The following is a 15,410-nucleotide window of genomic DNA, read 5'->3' on the forward strand; positions in this document are numbered from 1 at the left end:
GAACGGGGCAGATGCTTCTCCAGATAACTTGGGATGTCCAGTCTTTGCACCCCAGAGCTGTAGTGATGCAAGAACAGCATTCTAGATTTCAGAGGCTGGTAGTAAGTGAAACTGATGAAAGAGGGAGAAACTGCAGATGAAGATGCAACTTCAGCTGGTGGCTGACTGAGTAAACTGAGGTCAGCTACATTTCAGTGGTTCGGGTTTTGTATGTGACTGGGAGCTAGGAAACTCCCTGCACCGTATTATAACTCAGAGTTAAAACTGCAGCTGGAGAGCCAGATGAGAACCAACATGGGCAATGACAGGTAAGATGTTATTTAAATCAGTTGATAAGGTGTTCTTCCAAGTAAACTGGGACTTAAATTACAGCAGCACCTGTGGTTATCTAATGTCTCCTTGCTGTGGGCAGTCAGGTTGCAAATAAAGTTATCAAAATATCATAACATTCAGAGCAGGTTGATAGACGTTGTTGTACAGGGAGGCAGGCTCATTGGGTAGGGGTAGGCTGATTCCTGTTAATCAGTTACATCCAGGTGGGGCTTTAAAAAAAAAAATATTACAAGAGGATAAGCATTGTACCAGTCAAAGTCCCTGTCACAGGTAAAGAGGAATGGGAGAGAATTTTAGTGTTACCTATGCTGCGTGGAACATAAGGGCTTGAAGACTGAGAAGAACTCAGTTTTTTCCTTCAATTGAGTACACATAGACTTAAAATCTTCATGGTTGGATTTTATTTTAAAAAGAAAAAAAAAAAGAATAGTCACGTCCAAATACACGTAATGATTTCTTTAAAATAGAGCTTTAAAGCCAACTTGCTATATCATTGCACAAGGTCCCCTGAGGTGACTGCAGGGATGTCAGAAGAACACAAAGCAACATTATTCTACTTTGTGTTTCCTTTGTTTAGCTCCAAGGTTTGAGTGTAAAGGGAGAACAAAAGGTGCTCATCTACCTAAAGACAGAACTGAGAAATGTAACTACACCAGAAAGAGCCAGGACTCTGTAACATGACAGACACCGCTCCTGTTTAGGAACCTGGGGAAGCAGGGAGTTGGGGGGGGGGGGGGTTGGTGGGGTTATCTGTTTAAAAGCTTAACAAGGACAATACAAGTGGGCATCAACCACTGATCACAGCACACACCCACCTAACATAGGCAGAGTAAGGTTTAAAGCCTCTGGAAATTGTGGATGAATAACTTGATCAGGCTTTCTTTGGCCCTGAATGCAGTGATGACAAGAAAAAGCAGCCATCATAGCAGTAGGCTTGAGGCCAGCAGAAAAAAAGATGTGATAAATAGTACAAAGATGCAGAGAAAAACATGTAAGGCTCTAACAGACTCCTCTGAAAAAAGTAGTAGAGGAGCTAATACAGGTGGAAGAATTGATGCAGAAGATAATCGAGAATGCTCCCTCTATCCAGCAAAACAGAGAAGTGCAGAGAATCAGGAAGAACAAGAACTCAGCTGAGACTGTGTGGTTACCATGCAGTTTGAGATAGGGGAAAACAGAACGAGGGGATTTGGGTGTGTAGTTTGTTGTTATTTTTTAAGTGGAAGAGGTTAACTAGGCTTCTGCTATGAGGGGAGGGAATTGGAAAGGAGTGGAAAAGAACCATTTCCAAATTATCTGCAGACGTTTCCTCAAAGGCAGATATGCCTACACAGTGCAAAAAACAGTACAATTTTAGTTCTCGCTAAGACCTAATATGATGTTAAAAGCAAGTAACTTTCTGGTACTTTTTAATATCAGGATTAAAAAAAAGTTTTTCTAAAAAAGGATAGCTGCTTTGTGATAGTGGCTATTTCTAAGACTCTGCTGATAGAACAGCTGTGTGTGCTTAATGGCAGCATGAGGACTAGAAACCCCAGTAAATGTACCCAAATATAAAAAGCCCTTCTCACACCATAAAAAATGCATAATGTGTTGCCATATCACCTTTCATGGTGTTCAGCATCGATTCCCTCACCAAGGAAGAATTTCATCTTATTAATGGTCCTTCCTGAAGCAAAGCAGTTTCAATACAATTTTGGAGCAGGATGTTTTAACATACAAATGACTTACTTTATTCCTTTCACACCTTCCAATTCTACCGTATAGCAGCAAAAGGATGGAGGTAGATGAGGAGCAAAAGCCACTCTTAAAGTCCTCACATTTCCAGTGTGGTGAAACACCGCTCCAGACGACTGTTCGCGTTGTGATACTCGGCTGACCATCAGTCTCATTAGCAGTTGATTTGCCCAGGTTATTCCAAGTGCTGGAGAGACTCTGTTATCCACTGAACTATAAAGGAAGCATTACAGATTTTTGCAGGTATGAATTTAATAGGGGATATTTTTGCTTCTTCTAACATAATTTTGTTACAACAGAAGCCATCTACTGTTTGCTACATTTCAAGCTGTACCTCTTCAAAAATGGAGATCCCAGGGTGTACCCACAGTACTATACACTCGGTTCTCTCTCTAACAAGGTGACAGTTGGAAGGGATGTGCTTTTATACAGTCACTCTTCCAGCTACAGTCATGTATACTTGCCTTTTTTGATGGATTCTCTCTTCTGGCATGAAAATATTAGGAAAATGTTTGAACTTAAGTATTTGAGCTGTGGAACTGTTGGCGCTGAATTCCATTAGAAGTTATATTTAGAAACATTAGTAGATACAGCACCCTGCACACATTACTTTCAACCCAAAGCTTAAAACAGGTTGTTTGTTTGTTTGCTTCCTGGAGAAATTGCAACCTCCCCAGTAAAAGAATTACAAGATAGGTAGAAATTCAGCCTTACTTTTGCTCTGTGTCAGTTCCTCAAACTGGAGGACATAATTAACTTCTCACAAAAACACATTTATGTAGCTCCTACCTCATCTAATAAATGAAATTTACCATTAGGATTCAAACAAATATTATGTTTGAATCTCATTAATATCTTGGTGTCAAAAAATAGTCGTAATTTTTTTCCATAAGCAACAAAAAAACAAGCCACAAGGGTTTGGTTGCTGTGTTTTTCAGAGCAGACAGAAAACGCACTTGATTATATCAATGAAAAGATGCAGAAATTTTCTTGTGCTAGCAAGCACACACCAGCCATTAACTCCAGGGAATCTGTTCTGTAACTTGCTGATTAGGGATTACCACATAACTGTGTGTGATGGTTTCTTCTACTGTAGGGCACAATAGCTATGACTGATCTCTAGGAAATACAGCACTGCTGGGTAAATAAATGCACCGCTGCTCTTAATGCGCACTGGTAGTTGGTACTGGGGTTACAGGAAAATACAGCGGTTAAACGCTGCCCTGTACGACGCTGTTACGTCCCCCTGCCGATGACTTACCCACAGCCACACTGAGCAGCTTCCGACTCACCCACTGCATCGGTCACCTAGAGCGAAACGACAGCGGTTGAGGTTGACCCGTAGGCACGCGTTTGATTTTAGCAATCAGCAGGGCAGGGAACAAAGCCACCAACATTCAACATATTGATCAACCATATTGATATGATTTAATGTGAGTCAACATATTGGTTTACAGACCATATGTTACGACAAGTTAGACCCTTACTCTTCCAAGGCAAGCTAGAAGAGAGTTATGCTAGCTACAGCTTATATTAGTTTAACTACTGATTTTTTTTTCAATTTATTAAAAAAAAAAAGTACAAAACACCTGTCCTTGCTTAATGGAGCAGTTTGCTTTTGACCACAACCTAGTGACAAAATCCACACCTCTTGATTCCCTATACTGTCTTTTAGTGTCATGATTCTTCAACACAAGTTCCTCAGAAAACACAGCAAATTAAGCTAAGGTACTTCTTTTCTGTATATAATGTACAGAAAGGATTACTTTACAAATCCTCTTCAATATTATAGTCAGTTTATTTCTGTAACTACAGACCTGACCTATTGAATCATCCTCTGTGTACTCTAAAATAGAGTCCAGACGCTAATATGGTATCGTACTAATCTGAACCTCCTCTAGTCAAGAGCTTGAGTTTATTTCTTTTTCTGCACAGAACAAAGATTTTTATGCCTTATTATGAGGTTTTCTTTTATAGCTAGACTCAGTCGTGAGTTTGTATGTTCAGTCGTGTTTTTTTTTTTAATTGTATAAAAAGCCAGTTTCCCCATATTGCTTAGCATTCGAGTTACAGCTGATTCAGAGGCTAAACACAAAGGAATTTGAGGCTGTATCTTTTTTTGGTTCAAGTCAGCTTGCTTGCGTTCTGACGTTTTAGTAATCTCTGCAGTTACACAGAACCACTGAGCTATACAAAACTGCAGCAAAGTCCCTGGCATTTCACCCTCTCCTGAACACACAGAATATAACCGTGCTTGCAGAGCTCCAACAGCAAGCCACGGGGTGACAGCATTTGAAGCCAGCGTACGAAAGAATTCTCTTACTTCTGTTGGGTGCCTTGTACAGTTGCTGTACATACCCATTTTTTTTCAGCTTTAATGGAAGTCTCCTTTGAGAGCATTAACAGTCTATAAAAGCTTAATATTCCTAACTTTTGAAAAAGTTAAAAACTACTAGTTTAAAGTACAACTATTTACAGAAAACAAAGTTTTAATCAGTTATTAAGACTCACCTGACTGTTAAACACAATAGCAAGAAATCTGCCCACACAGATGTACACACACACACACACAGCAACTAATTATGAAATGGTCCCCACACAACGAGAAGCAATTCTGATGTCATACCTGATTAATGCACACAACCGGAGTGCTGAATCTAGTGCTTAAACTGTGAAGCTGTGCTCCGAACATCTGCAAATATCGAGCCTTCAAAACAGAATCTGAAGCTCCAAATTCGCATCGAAACAGCGCAGCAATAGAGTCAATGACCACCAACCGCACCATGCCTCGTTTGAGCAGCAGGGAAATCCTTCTAGTAATACAATTGTGGAAGGTGTCCTACCCCAAAATACAAACAGACAGCTTTAAAAAGGTTCCAATAATTCTACTTGTAAAATCAAGATGATAGCTACAGATCCCATCATTGAAATGCAAGCTGATGGAGGTTCTAATCATAAAATGAGTTTGTGGGTCCTCAAGTCTCACTAGTAACTATTTTTAACACATGCAATTTTATGTAATAAAAAAAAATAGAGACTTGCTGGTCATGCATAATGTTCTGCAGTTATTTGCAGCTCTGATTTAAAGTATGTACAGACATGTCAAAATCTCGAGAATGCAATAATACAATCCTGAGCAATTCCTGTTTTGCAGCATGGTTCTCACTGAGAACTCCAGACTAGCATTAAATATTCAAAACAGAAGTTAGAGACTATGCTGCCGTTCCACTAGAGACATTGAAAAATATAGCTGCTACATCAAATCCATATTGATTAAGAGTTTTATTAATATGAGTATCTGTGACCTACATCATCCCCTTTTTATTAAAAAGTTTAATTAATTGAATATTTTGAAGTCACCAGGCATTTAAGTTGCAGGAAGTTTAACTAGCAAATAGTCCGTGGGGTACAATGTATACTTTATGTATACTGATACACACATACACACACAAACAGAATCTCTAAATAGCAATAGATGAACTACAATAATCTATTGGGCAGTTGTTTCACTTAGCAGTGAGTACAGTGCTTTACTTTTCAGACAGATCTGCATACTACTGTAGAATGAGTCTCTCCTTTTAACAATAATGTACTCTACAGCTTTCAGAAATTACAGTAAGAACCTTAATTAATGTTTCCAATGAAAGGTACATGGAAAAGGTAGCTTAGCTTCTGCCCAGAAGTAAGTGGCAAGTATATTACAGCAATGTACAGAATCTTCTTTCACTTACAAACTACTAATAAAAAACTCAACAGTTGGAATGTTTCAACAAGTGCTACTTTCAAGCCTTACAGAAGACAGAACTTTCAATGGTTTGTCAATAAGCAGCATATTCATGGCAACTCAAGAAAAGAAGCGGTACTTAAATATGGTTTCTACATGGCAAGAATGCAGTACATTTTTCTTCCAAGTTTACTGTGATGTCTAACTGGGAGAGAAGGGCAAGACAGCTGCACTGCAGTTATGCTGTGCCACTACTTATTCCGGGCACCACTTTTTGCATTCTTCCCTTCCACCTGTTTACTTTTCATTTTACTAACTCTGGTGTGATATTACAAGTTACTCAGAACACACACCACCTTCTGCATATTTATTTATATGGTGCCTCCAAACTCAGTGATGATCTCTCCAGCAGCTGCAATGAAATTATATCCTGATTTTGGCTGGGATAGAGTTGATTCTCTTTGTAGAGACTCATATGATGCTATATTTTGGCATTATGATGAAAATAGTGGTGATAACACACCAGTGTTTTGGTTGCTGCCAAGCAGCGCTTACACAAAGTCAAGGACTTTTCTACTTCTCACACTGCCCTGCCAGCAAGTGAGCTGGGGGTGCACAAGAAGCTGGGAGCACACAGAGCCAGGACATTTGACCCTAATTGGCCAAAGGGATGTTCCATCACTTCTTTACTTCTTAAAAAATAAAAATTAAATATACATACATATATATATTTCTCTTACTAAACTGCCTTTATCTCAGCCCATGAGTTTTCTAACTTTTGCCCTTCCACTTCCCCTGTACAGTGGGGGAAGAGCAGCTGCATGGCACTTAGTTGCTTGCCAGGGATAAACCACAACAAACTAGAATCGATACCTTTACCACATTTTAATAAACATACCTTGTGAAAACCCACCATGTGATTCATTATATGAAATACTAGTACTTATTTTTAAATATCTTTCACAATAAAACATTGTAATAGACAGTTCTTTAACATTAACTGCAGAGATTAAGAATTATTCATTATAGATCTTAGTTCACTTGTAGCCTTTTGAAAGGTCTCCTGCACTAAAAAACTCCTGTGCTTACTGGATTGTAGCGTTATAATCACGTATTTGCAATCTCTGCTACTACTTACTAGGTCTGCTGCATGCTCGACGAAGATATTGTTTCCAAATCTGATCTTCTGTATGACTTCAGGTGGAACATCTGCACGCAGCTTATGCTGTTGATCTATGAGTTGTTGCAAACGCTTACTTGGGAACGCATCTTCTGTACAGACGTAGACAGCTCCTATAATGAAGGAAACGACCTCTGTTATTACAGCAGGGCTTTTACAGACAGCTTTCCCAACAGCACAAAAATAAAATAATGAATTACGCACTCAAAAGTGGTTGCCAGGTGCTTTTTTGGTGCCTGCTGACACAACTGAACTTTTGTACTCTCCAGTAATCCACTAGGTGACACTTTTTGCACAGCAGCTGAACGCCTGCCTCCCTAACTTGGGTGACTAGGAGCATCATAATTTATCCAACCCACAAATAAGAGTAACACTGCATGGCCTGCCTTAGACCAGTACTCTGCTTACTTTCATTCATTCTTTTAAACTTTCTTGGCTTCAAATTTACATACGGAGGGGCACTTACTGCCATAATTTGTTAACCACTTTAAAGAGGATCACTCACCCAAACTCATTCCAATTAACTCTTCTTAAAAATGGTACACTAGATAAAAAAACATTAAATTTCAATAACATTACCGTGACTGATGTCTATGTATTTTTACTGTGGTTTCTGGTTAACAAGGATGCATTATTGCAGAGAAAATTAACCATACGCATCAAATATGATGGGGAAAGAAAATAAATGTGCAATATTGTCTTAATAAAATTATTGCCATTACTGCAGAAAGAGCCAGAACTATCTGAAAACAGCTGAAAATCATAGTTACACCTAAAGATTAAGTCTTTTTTAAGAAACAGGATGAGCTCAGGACTGGACCATGGAAAAATCAATGGTTACATTATCAAAAAAATATTTTGCTGATATAACACTGGATATTGAATTCTAAGAATCTTTTATATAAGGCAACGATGAGCACAAGGCTAATTTTCTTTAGGACTAAACTTGCTTCTTCAGCTCAGTTCTCCCCAATCCGTCCATAAATTCTTGTACAAATCACTGCAGCTCCTGCACTCCAAACCAGACTTTCAGTTTCACCATTTCTAAAAAGCTAGGAAGTAAAAACAAACTTCTAATCACAGATTTGGCATTACGTGTATCCAACATCAGTGTTTGCTCAAATAAGCCAATTATGGCTTGCAACATTTAAGTTACAAAACTGAAAATCATTAAGGTGCAAATTCAAAACCAGCAAACAAACGAAAATAACGAAAACCCTCCAAGATATGCAGCTGCCTTAAGCACGTGTGGTTCTGAATTTCATGCTAACAAAAGCTGTGCTAACTTGTGCTGAGATATCTTAAGGCTACAAGAGTTTGTGAAGCAAAACATTCTGGACTTCTCCTTTCTTATTCACAGCTGACTACCTTTAGCACAACACTGCCTGATTCTGAAAGACAGTGATTTCTTTACCACAAATAATGGCTTGCAGTGAGAGCATCTGCCTTTTAAAAATCAGATCTGCCTTAAGCATTGCGTCCTTTGTGCTCTCTTCGGTTTACTTCAAAAAGAAGGAATGTTTGTCACTTCAGACTTTGTCTTTTTGGTTTTTTTTTTTTTTTCAAATGCAGGTTTGTATTTCTAGATAGATCAATGCTCCGTTGTTTAAATAACAGTATTTCAACCCAGTTATTGCAACATTCAACGTTTCTAAACAGAAAACTTGAGAAACTTGCTGAAAAAATACATTTTTCCAAAATTAACTCATCTGAAGACAAAGAAATGTGAGATTCTGCTGAAGACCTTTGCAAGTGATTTCAGTACAGTAATAAGAACAGTGATACGAATAAATGCAGGGTAAAAGCAAAATATAAAACCATCCAACCAATCCTACTGTATTACAAACACATGCACAGTTGTATCCCAGTTTCACATTCGTCTATGATTAAGAAGTAAATCAAGGCAAGCAAGGTAATCCTACTGCCGTAATACCTGTAAGCAAAAATGAACAGCTGGAGAAGCAAGTATCTGGTCCCCTCTGCTCCACTGGTCCAGCAACCTAGATTTAAAATTCCTGGTCAATAGATACACTCCGTCCTCTCCTTAAAATCACAACAGCAATTTTAAAAATGAGGTGAGCACATTTATTCTTTTTTTTTTTTTTAATTAAGCACTTGTAAAAAAGATCATTATTTCTTTTTAAGAACAGCTCTACTTTGGTCACCTGCTAAACTTCTACTCTGCAGCAACACATCTCTGACATCACTTAAATTTACCATTGTAGATATTATATTCTGAGAACATAATTGGTCCACTAGTGATTTTTCCAAAATATACACAGGGACAACCTTACTCTTTTTCCTGAAATATGCTAATTTCAGAAAACAATAATGTAATTTTCATCTTGAGCTTTAAGAGAATTAAGTTGCACAAAATATGTAAGCTGAACTTTGTCTTGGCTTCAAATTAGAGTTTCACAATAAAATGGAAGTAGCTCTCTTTCCTGCTGGACCTTTATCAAGGCTCTTCAGCTTCACATTTGAGCTCTTCAGCTTGTGACACAATGAAACCGTTGATTAACAAGAATATACACCGGTGCATTAGAAATACAGGAGGTGCTTCACAGCAGTGTAACAAGGGCTAGAAGAAACTGACAAATAACTAAAATAATTAAACACGGTATTAAGGACTGGTGCCTACTCATGTCTCCAAAGCACTTAATAATATTCACATATCTTTAATGATAGGTGAATCGTCATAACCGAAATAAATGAGGAGACTAGTACAACACAGACAGAAAGGCCCATGGCAGCGTGCTATTTACAGCTTATTAGGAAGCTGTCGACACTAACAGCAACTCAAGAGTTATATTTATCACTTTTGAGGAGGGAGCTGGGAGATACTTAAGAAATCAGTCATCCTCGGTGATCACATAAGCATCTTTTCTTATGTCTCTACAATAACTGAACAGAAACTAGCTATTTTATCAGATCTTAGTGATTTACTAGTATTTAGGTAGATAAAAGTGTTATATTTATTGTTGGCCAAAACAAACAAAAAATTCACATCCCAAAACAAAGAAAAAGAAAAAGCACCAAAAACCCCACCATAAAAAATGGCAAGTGATCATCAGATAATGGAAGAATTTCCAGTCCTATGAGCATAATCTGCCATGCCACAAACAAGCTTTGCTAATAAGAATCAGCAGCAAACATTTCCTTTTCCAATCCAGAATTCTAATATAGGTACGCACGTCACATTATATTCATGTATTGCTCATGAATATGGACATATTAAATAAATTCAGCCAACGTGCAATAGACTGTAACTGACATTCTTAGCACAGCAGAAAGATGGCCTGGAGGCAAAGGATGTCCTAATTTCATGGTTTACTGCCAACCTTCTAGAGCTGAGAATTGTAAACAAGATTAGCACCAAGTCAAAGGTAGGAAATACATGGCAAATCCATACTGTCTAAAGGAATGTATTTCAACATTTTCACCTAAGAGAAGGAAAGTTTCTAGCGCTGAAAAAAAACCCACAAACACACACACAAAAAACAACCAACCACCACCACCAATTTTAAATGATTAGCTAAGTTTTATCACCAAGTTAAATGTCCTATAGGTAGAGCCAAACCTCTCTGATGGTTAATAAATGTTTTTTTTCATCCTCAAATTTCCTACAGAATAAAACTGCCCCCTACTTTATTTAACATAACCTTTCATTTCCTGTATTCCACATAAGAAGCCCAACACATTCCACAGTTACAGACTGCAGAGAAATCAAGGTTTTGTTCTCTAAGTGCTGTGCAAACAGCATCTTCTTCTAAGACCTTGCAGTCTAAGATATGGCAAGATACAACACTGAGTGAAAAACTGCAAGAATTAGGATACCACTGCTCTAGCACTCCAACTCCTGCAACTGGATATTTCTGCCTTCTGTACCTTGCCCACCTCCAAAATTTGGCAATTCTCAACAAGCCATATCGAATTTGTCTCAGTTGAACATGTAAAAAACTTTTAAAAACTACAAAGCCTGAAGAGAGCAATTCACGTTTTGCTGCTGCTGTTTACAATCTAAAAGCCTGACAAGAGTAATTACCTTTTACCAAATTACAACTTTGGAAAATTAGATGAAACCTTGGATTCTCCAAGTAGTAATTACCTTCTGATCATACTGAAACACAAACTAAAAGGCTCTAATTTGATTGAAGAATGCCCACAATACAGTGCTCTTAAGAATCTTCTACCCACCACAGAGTTCTATGCAACACCTTTTAACTCGGTATCTTTTTCCTTCACTTTGAAGTATTCTGATTTCACAAAAGAGTTCAATAAACCCAATAAATTAATAATCATACTGTGATTGTGTTTGAGAATCTTAAATTGAATGTTAATAGATCTGCTCTGATGTACTATGACGATGATCTGCTATCCTGCAGCTCCTACTTAGGAACGTCAAAAAAAAAAAAAAGAACAGGTCACATTCAGTACCTTCTTTTTAAATTTTCTTAATGCACACATACTAGGGTTTAACTGATAGATTCAAAACTTTAGGAAGCTCTTCCAAAACGCTCTGGTTCTCTCACAGGACCTTTGATACGATGGCCATCCTATCCTATCTTCCATGAAACATTTAGGAGCAGGCAGATGGGGAACACAGACACAATGAAGCAATCATAACAGCACCAAATGCTACTGTGCACAAGAAAAATCAAGCAACTTCAAACACAAATAATGAAGGATTTGCCATTTAATAGCCCTGTGAGGAACATTCTAGAGACTAGAGTGCCACCTTTTTCTGTACTCTCTTTAGTTTGCTCCTTTCTTTCAACATAAACAGGGAGAAATCCTGGGGCATAAATAGAAATCTGTTTGCATTCGTACGATCTGCAGCAGTTAGCAGCAACACAGGAAGGAATTGAACAGAATATGTTTGCTTCTGTTCTGATTAATTAACTTAAAGCAAACTAACATAAGCCAAAGGCTAATTTCTGCTCTTTAAGCAATATAATTTGGACATTCCATGATTTTTCCATGTGGGTGAATACGTTACAAGAAATAATTAAGTTTCCCCACAACAAATGACAGAACTGCCAAATTAAACCCAGTGCTGCATGGAAGCATGAGCAAGATCACTGCTAAAACCCACCTAAGGCAGCCTACCAGGACAGTGAATTCTCAGAAGTCACACAGATCTCCCCCTTTCTAAGGCAGAACATAATACTAAAAGCAAATATTATAAATTAGATCAATGTGATAAAGACGGTTAAAAAATAATAAAAAATACACCTACTTACTTTTGCCAAAATAGGAAAATGGCAGCTACAAACAATACTTTCTTCAACTAGATTTCCATCTGTTTTACTCTGTTAAACATTTTAATCATTGTTATTAGATTAAGTATTTTCCAGAATTTGAAACTATCTGCTAACGAATGTACGCTGTATACCTGAAATGTTTGTGGAAAATTATCTGACCGGCTGTTTTGCTGTGGTTGTTACCTGAGGAGTCAATAAGTACTTACTACAGTGACACTTTTCTTAAGCTGTCTGCATGTGTGTTTAGTTCCACCCGCAGTGGCATGTAGATAAACAACAGACAACAGTAATTCTGTATTAAATTACGTTGTGATGCAGGGCGTGGGCACTGCATGCTCTTCTCTCTGTGATGCTGCATTACTAACCAGCTTACAACTAATGTTATGGCAGAAGGGGAAGACACTCACTGAACATGCACATTTACCTCAATACACAGATGACATTCTCGAAGACAGTATTTTCCTCCAAATGGCAAATTAATCAGTATTTACATTTCAGTACTTACCAGACTCTAATCCACCATAGTTGTAAGGATACTGCACACAAAGGCACAGCTGCAAACTAATTTGAGTCTTCCCAGCAGAACTTTCTCCAGCAAGTTCTGTGATTCCCACTAAAGGGATGCCACCTTTTAACAAGTTATCTAGTACTGAACATCCCAGGCTTAGCTTCTGGTGTTGGGAGGCAAAATGATCCTTATCTTGGTAGAGCTGAAGTGCTGCAGAGTTTTTCAATGATTTTTAAAAAATAAAGAGAGAAAGAAAAGAAAATTTCATTTAGTATCTTTCTAACTCACTATGATACAATATAGATGCTGATGCTGTATAGCAGGTTTGTATCTACAAGGGATGCTTTGTTGACGGAAGGATTTTCTAATTCAGCCTGGTCTCCCCTGCAAAACCTACTAATGAAATGCCTCTTCAAAAACTGGAAATTTACACTGAGCCCTTTTCTCTCCTAGAACTTTTTTCCTTCATCTGTCTCGAAGGAGTGTCTCCGGAAAACTATATTCCAGGAAAATCTTGCCAGCAAGGTTCAGGCAGACCAATTATGGAAAGAAAAAGCTATAGCAGGCTATGAAACAGTGTAGCAAGCATCTGGCCAAGGCATACAGGTATACCTTGATCACAAGAAAATAGATTCTCAGTACAGTGCAGCCATGAAGCACTTGTATAGGAAGAGCTATCTGATCCTGCTTAGTTTGGAATGACGTGTTCTTATCAAATCAGTTTATATAGTTTATAAGATACCATATAAGCTTTTTCATAGTCTTAGCACAAAAGGAAAATATTGAAAGAGAGGGAGAGAAAAATAAAATCTCGTGATCCTATAACCAAGTTTTCCAGACTAGAGAATTATTTTGTTCTGTTTTGAAAAGGCTTGATTACAAAGAATGACTGATACAATTCCATCTATCTCAGGGTCTCACAGAGGCTGTCCTTAGGGTAATTAAATAATTTACTACAGCATAACTAAAACACTGACCTTCTCATTTTCAGAATCATATTGTGTCAGCAAGGACCCAAAACCATATCTTCTCCCAGTGACAGTATTTTAAGACTTAAAAAGAACATTATTTGTATTGACTGTATTACCTGTAAGCATACAATTTCTCCTGAGCGTGTGAGAGACTGTTTTCAGCAGACACTCTATATCTGCACTGGATAGTTTCATCAGTCTTTGCAAATCTGCTCCGGAAAGATTTAAAACTTCTTTTATTGATTTTATGTCAGCTGAAATTAGAGGAATTTTTATAAATACTTTCCATTGCTTTACAGTCATGCACACAAGAAAGAGTTTTGCAGCTTTCCACTACTCATTTCCTTAAAGTTTATCTACATTGCATTGGCGTAAGCTGGGCAGGCGACGCTTACTTGGACTGGCTCAAAACACACCACAAAATTGTTTGGAAAACGATTTTTGGAGCATGGGTAGAAACCATCACTTGTGGTTACTCAGGAAGGTTGTTTATGAAATATTTAATTACAGTTCCAAAATGTTAGCAAACATCTCCACGCTTACACCCACAAGCACACAGTTATGCACAACTCAGACACTGCGCCACAGGCCTGGCCAGGCACGGGCAAGCTGCGTTACCTTTCTTAAGGGCAGCGACCACCTTGGGGTTCAGGTCCAGCTGGTCCCAGTCCATCTCCTGCGACAGCACTGGGGGGAACACAGCACCAGGAAATTAATTAATTGTATTAATTATATTCATTATATTCAGATTAATGAATTATATTCAGGCGATTAGTTACAATATTTTTATTTTTTTTGATCAGATCTACATGCAATAAGTGTGATTCAACGTGAGGTTTTGTAGGCACGTTCTTTTTTATTTCTTTATATTATTTCTTACATTTATTTTTATTTCTTCTTTATTTATCAGTTATTTCAGACAAGTAACAAGGACTTGGAACAGCAGTCCTCTCAGACGCTGTTAAGGAGTTTAACTCTCTAACTCGCAGGGACAAACCCACCGTTAAGCACTGACAGCCCCCAACGAGCCCAACACCCGCTGCAAATGGCCGCCCCCCCCCACTACCTCAGCGCCCCTCAGGGCCACCTCAGCCCACCCCCGGCCGCACCGCGGCCCCCCCCCCCGCCACAGCCTCCGCAGCCAATGGGCGAGCGGCCCGCCCGCAGCGTCACCTGTTACCAGCCTGGCCGAGCCCCTCGCCGCTCAGCGCAGCCAATGGCGGGGCGCGGTTCAGAGGGAGGGCGGGGCGCGGCACAAGGGCGGGGCTCTACCGCCGGGCTGGGAGGGGAGCGGCGGAGGAGAGCGGCGCTCGGCGGCGGCCACCCGAGCCCAGCCGAGCCCAGCCGAGCCCAGCCGAGCAGAGCCGAACCCACCCCGCCCGTCCCGCTCGCTGACTGGCTGCCGCGCTTACCTCGAGCGCGGAAGGCGGGGAAGCGGCCGAAGCGTGCCCACCCTTCATTTCCGGGTTGCGAGCCCGGCCGTTCCTCCTGCGCATGCGCCTCGAGCTCCCACAGGAGCGTGCAAGAAACACCGCCCCATCCCCACCCCTCGAGCGACACGCGATTGGCAGTCAAAGTGCGGCGGCAGCTCCTATTGGCCACCCGCGGTGGGCGGGCGGGCATTTCCAAACCCCCTTCCCTATTGGTTCCGCGCCCCGCTCATCCCGCGTTCCCGGGGCTCCCATTGGCCGGC

General features: G+C 39.5%; 1 protein-coding gene across 4 annotated transcripts; it reads right to left on the minus strand.

The window, feature by feature from the left end:
• Nucleotides 1–711: 711 nt before the first annotated feature.
• XRCC3 (X-ray repair cross complementing 3) lies at nucleotides 712–15,355 on the minus strand. 4 transcript variants are annotated; one of them, XM_080596339.1, is made up of 8 exons: nucleotides 15,130–15,355; nucleotides 14,336–14,404; nucleotides 13,834–13,971; nucleotides 12,744–12,956; nucleotides 6,933–7,087; nucleotides 4,697–4,909; nucleotides 3,332–3,378; nucleotides 712–2,283 (listed from the first exon to the last, which is right to left on the minus strand). In XM_080596339.1, exons 1-8 carry the CDS (start codon nucleotides 15,338–15,340, stop codon nucleotides 2,061–2,063), a joined length of 1,269 nt encoding a protein of 422 aa, XP_080452465.1. In that variant the 5' UTR covers nucleotides 15,341–15,355; the 3' UTR covers nucleotides 712–2,060. The 4 variants fall into 4 exon arrangements, with proteins under 4 accessions (XP_080452465.1, XP_080452468.1, XP_080452467.1 ...); XM_080596342.1 differs by lacking the exon at nucleotides 15,130–15,355 and adding an exon at nucleotides 14,891–15,012; XM_080596341.1 differs by lacking the exon at nucleotides 15,130–15,355 and adding an exon at nucleotides 14,784–14,829.
• Between the last annotated feature and the right edge of the window lie 55 nt (nucleotides 15,356–15,410).

Source organism: Anser brachyrhynchus (assembly GCF_964034855.1).
Source record: "Anser brachyrhynchus genome assembly, chromosome: 5".
Classification (NCBI taxonomy): Eukaryota; Metazoa; Chordata; class Aves; order Anseriformes; family Anatidae; genus Anser; species Anser brachyrhynchus.

What these genes read in the sequence shown, in the direction of transcription:
- XRCC3 (XM_080596339.1), bottom strand. Translation starts at nt 15,340, where the DNA reads ATGCCCGCCCGCCCACCGCGGGTGGCCAATAGGAGCTGCCGCCGCACT. An exon ending in GGTCGCTGCCCTTAAGAAAG is followed by an intron (nt 13,972 to 14,335) that starts GTAACGCAGCTT and finishes CTCTAATTTCAG; the next exon opens with CTGACATAAAATCAATAAAA. An exon ending in CTATGGTGGATTAGAGTCTG is followed by an intron (nt 7,088 to 12,743) that starts GTAAGTACTGAA and finishes CCTTCATTATAG; the next exon opens with GAGCTGTCTACGTCTGTACA.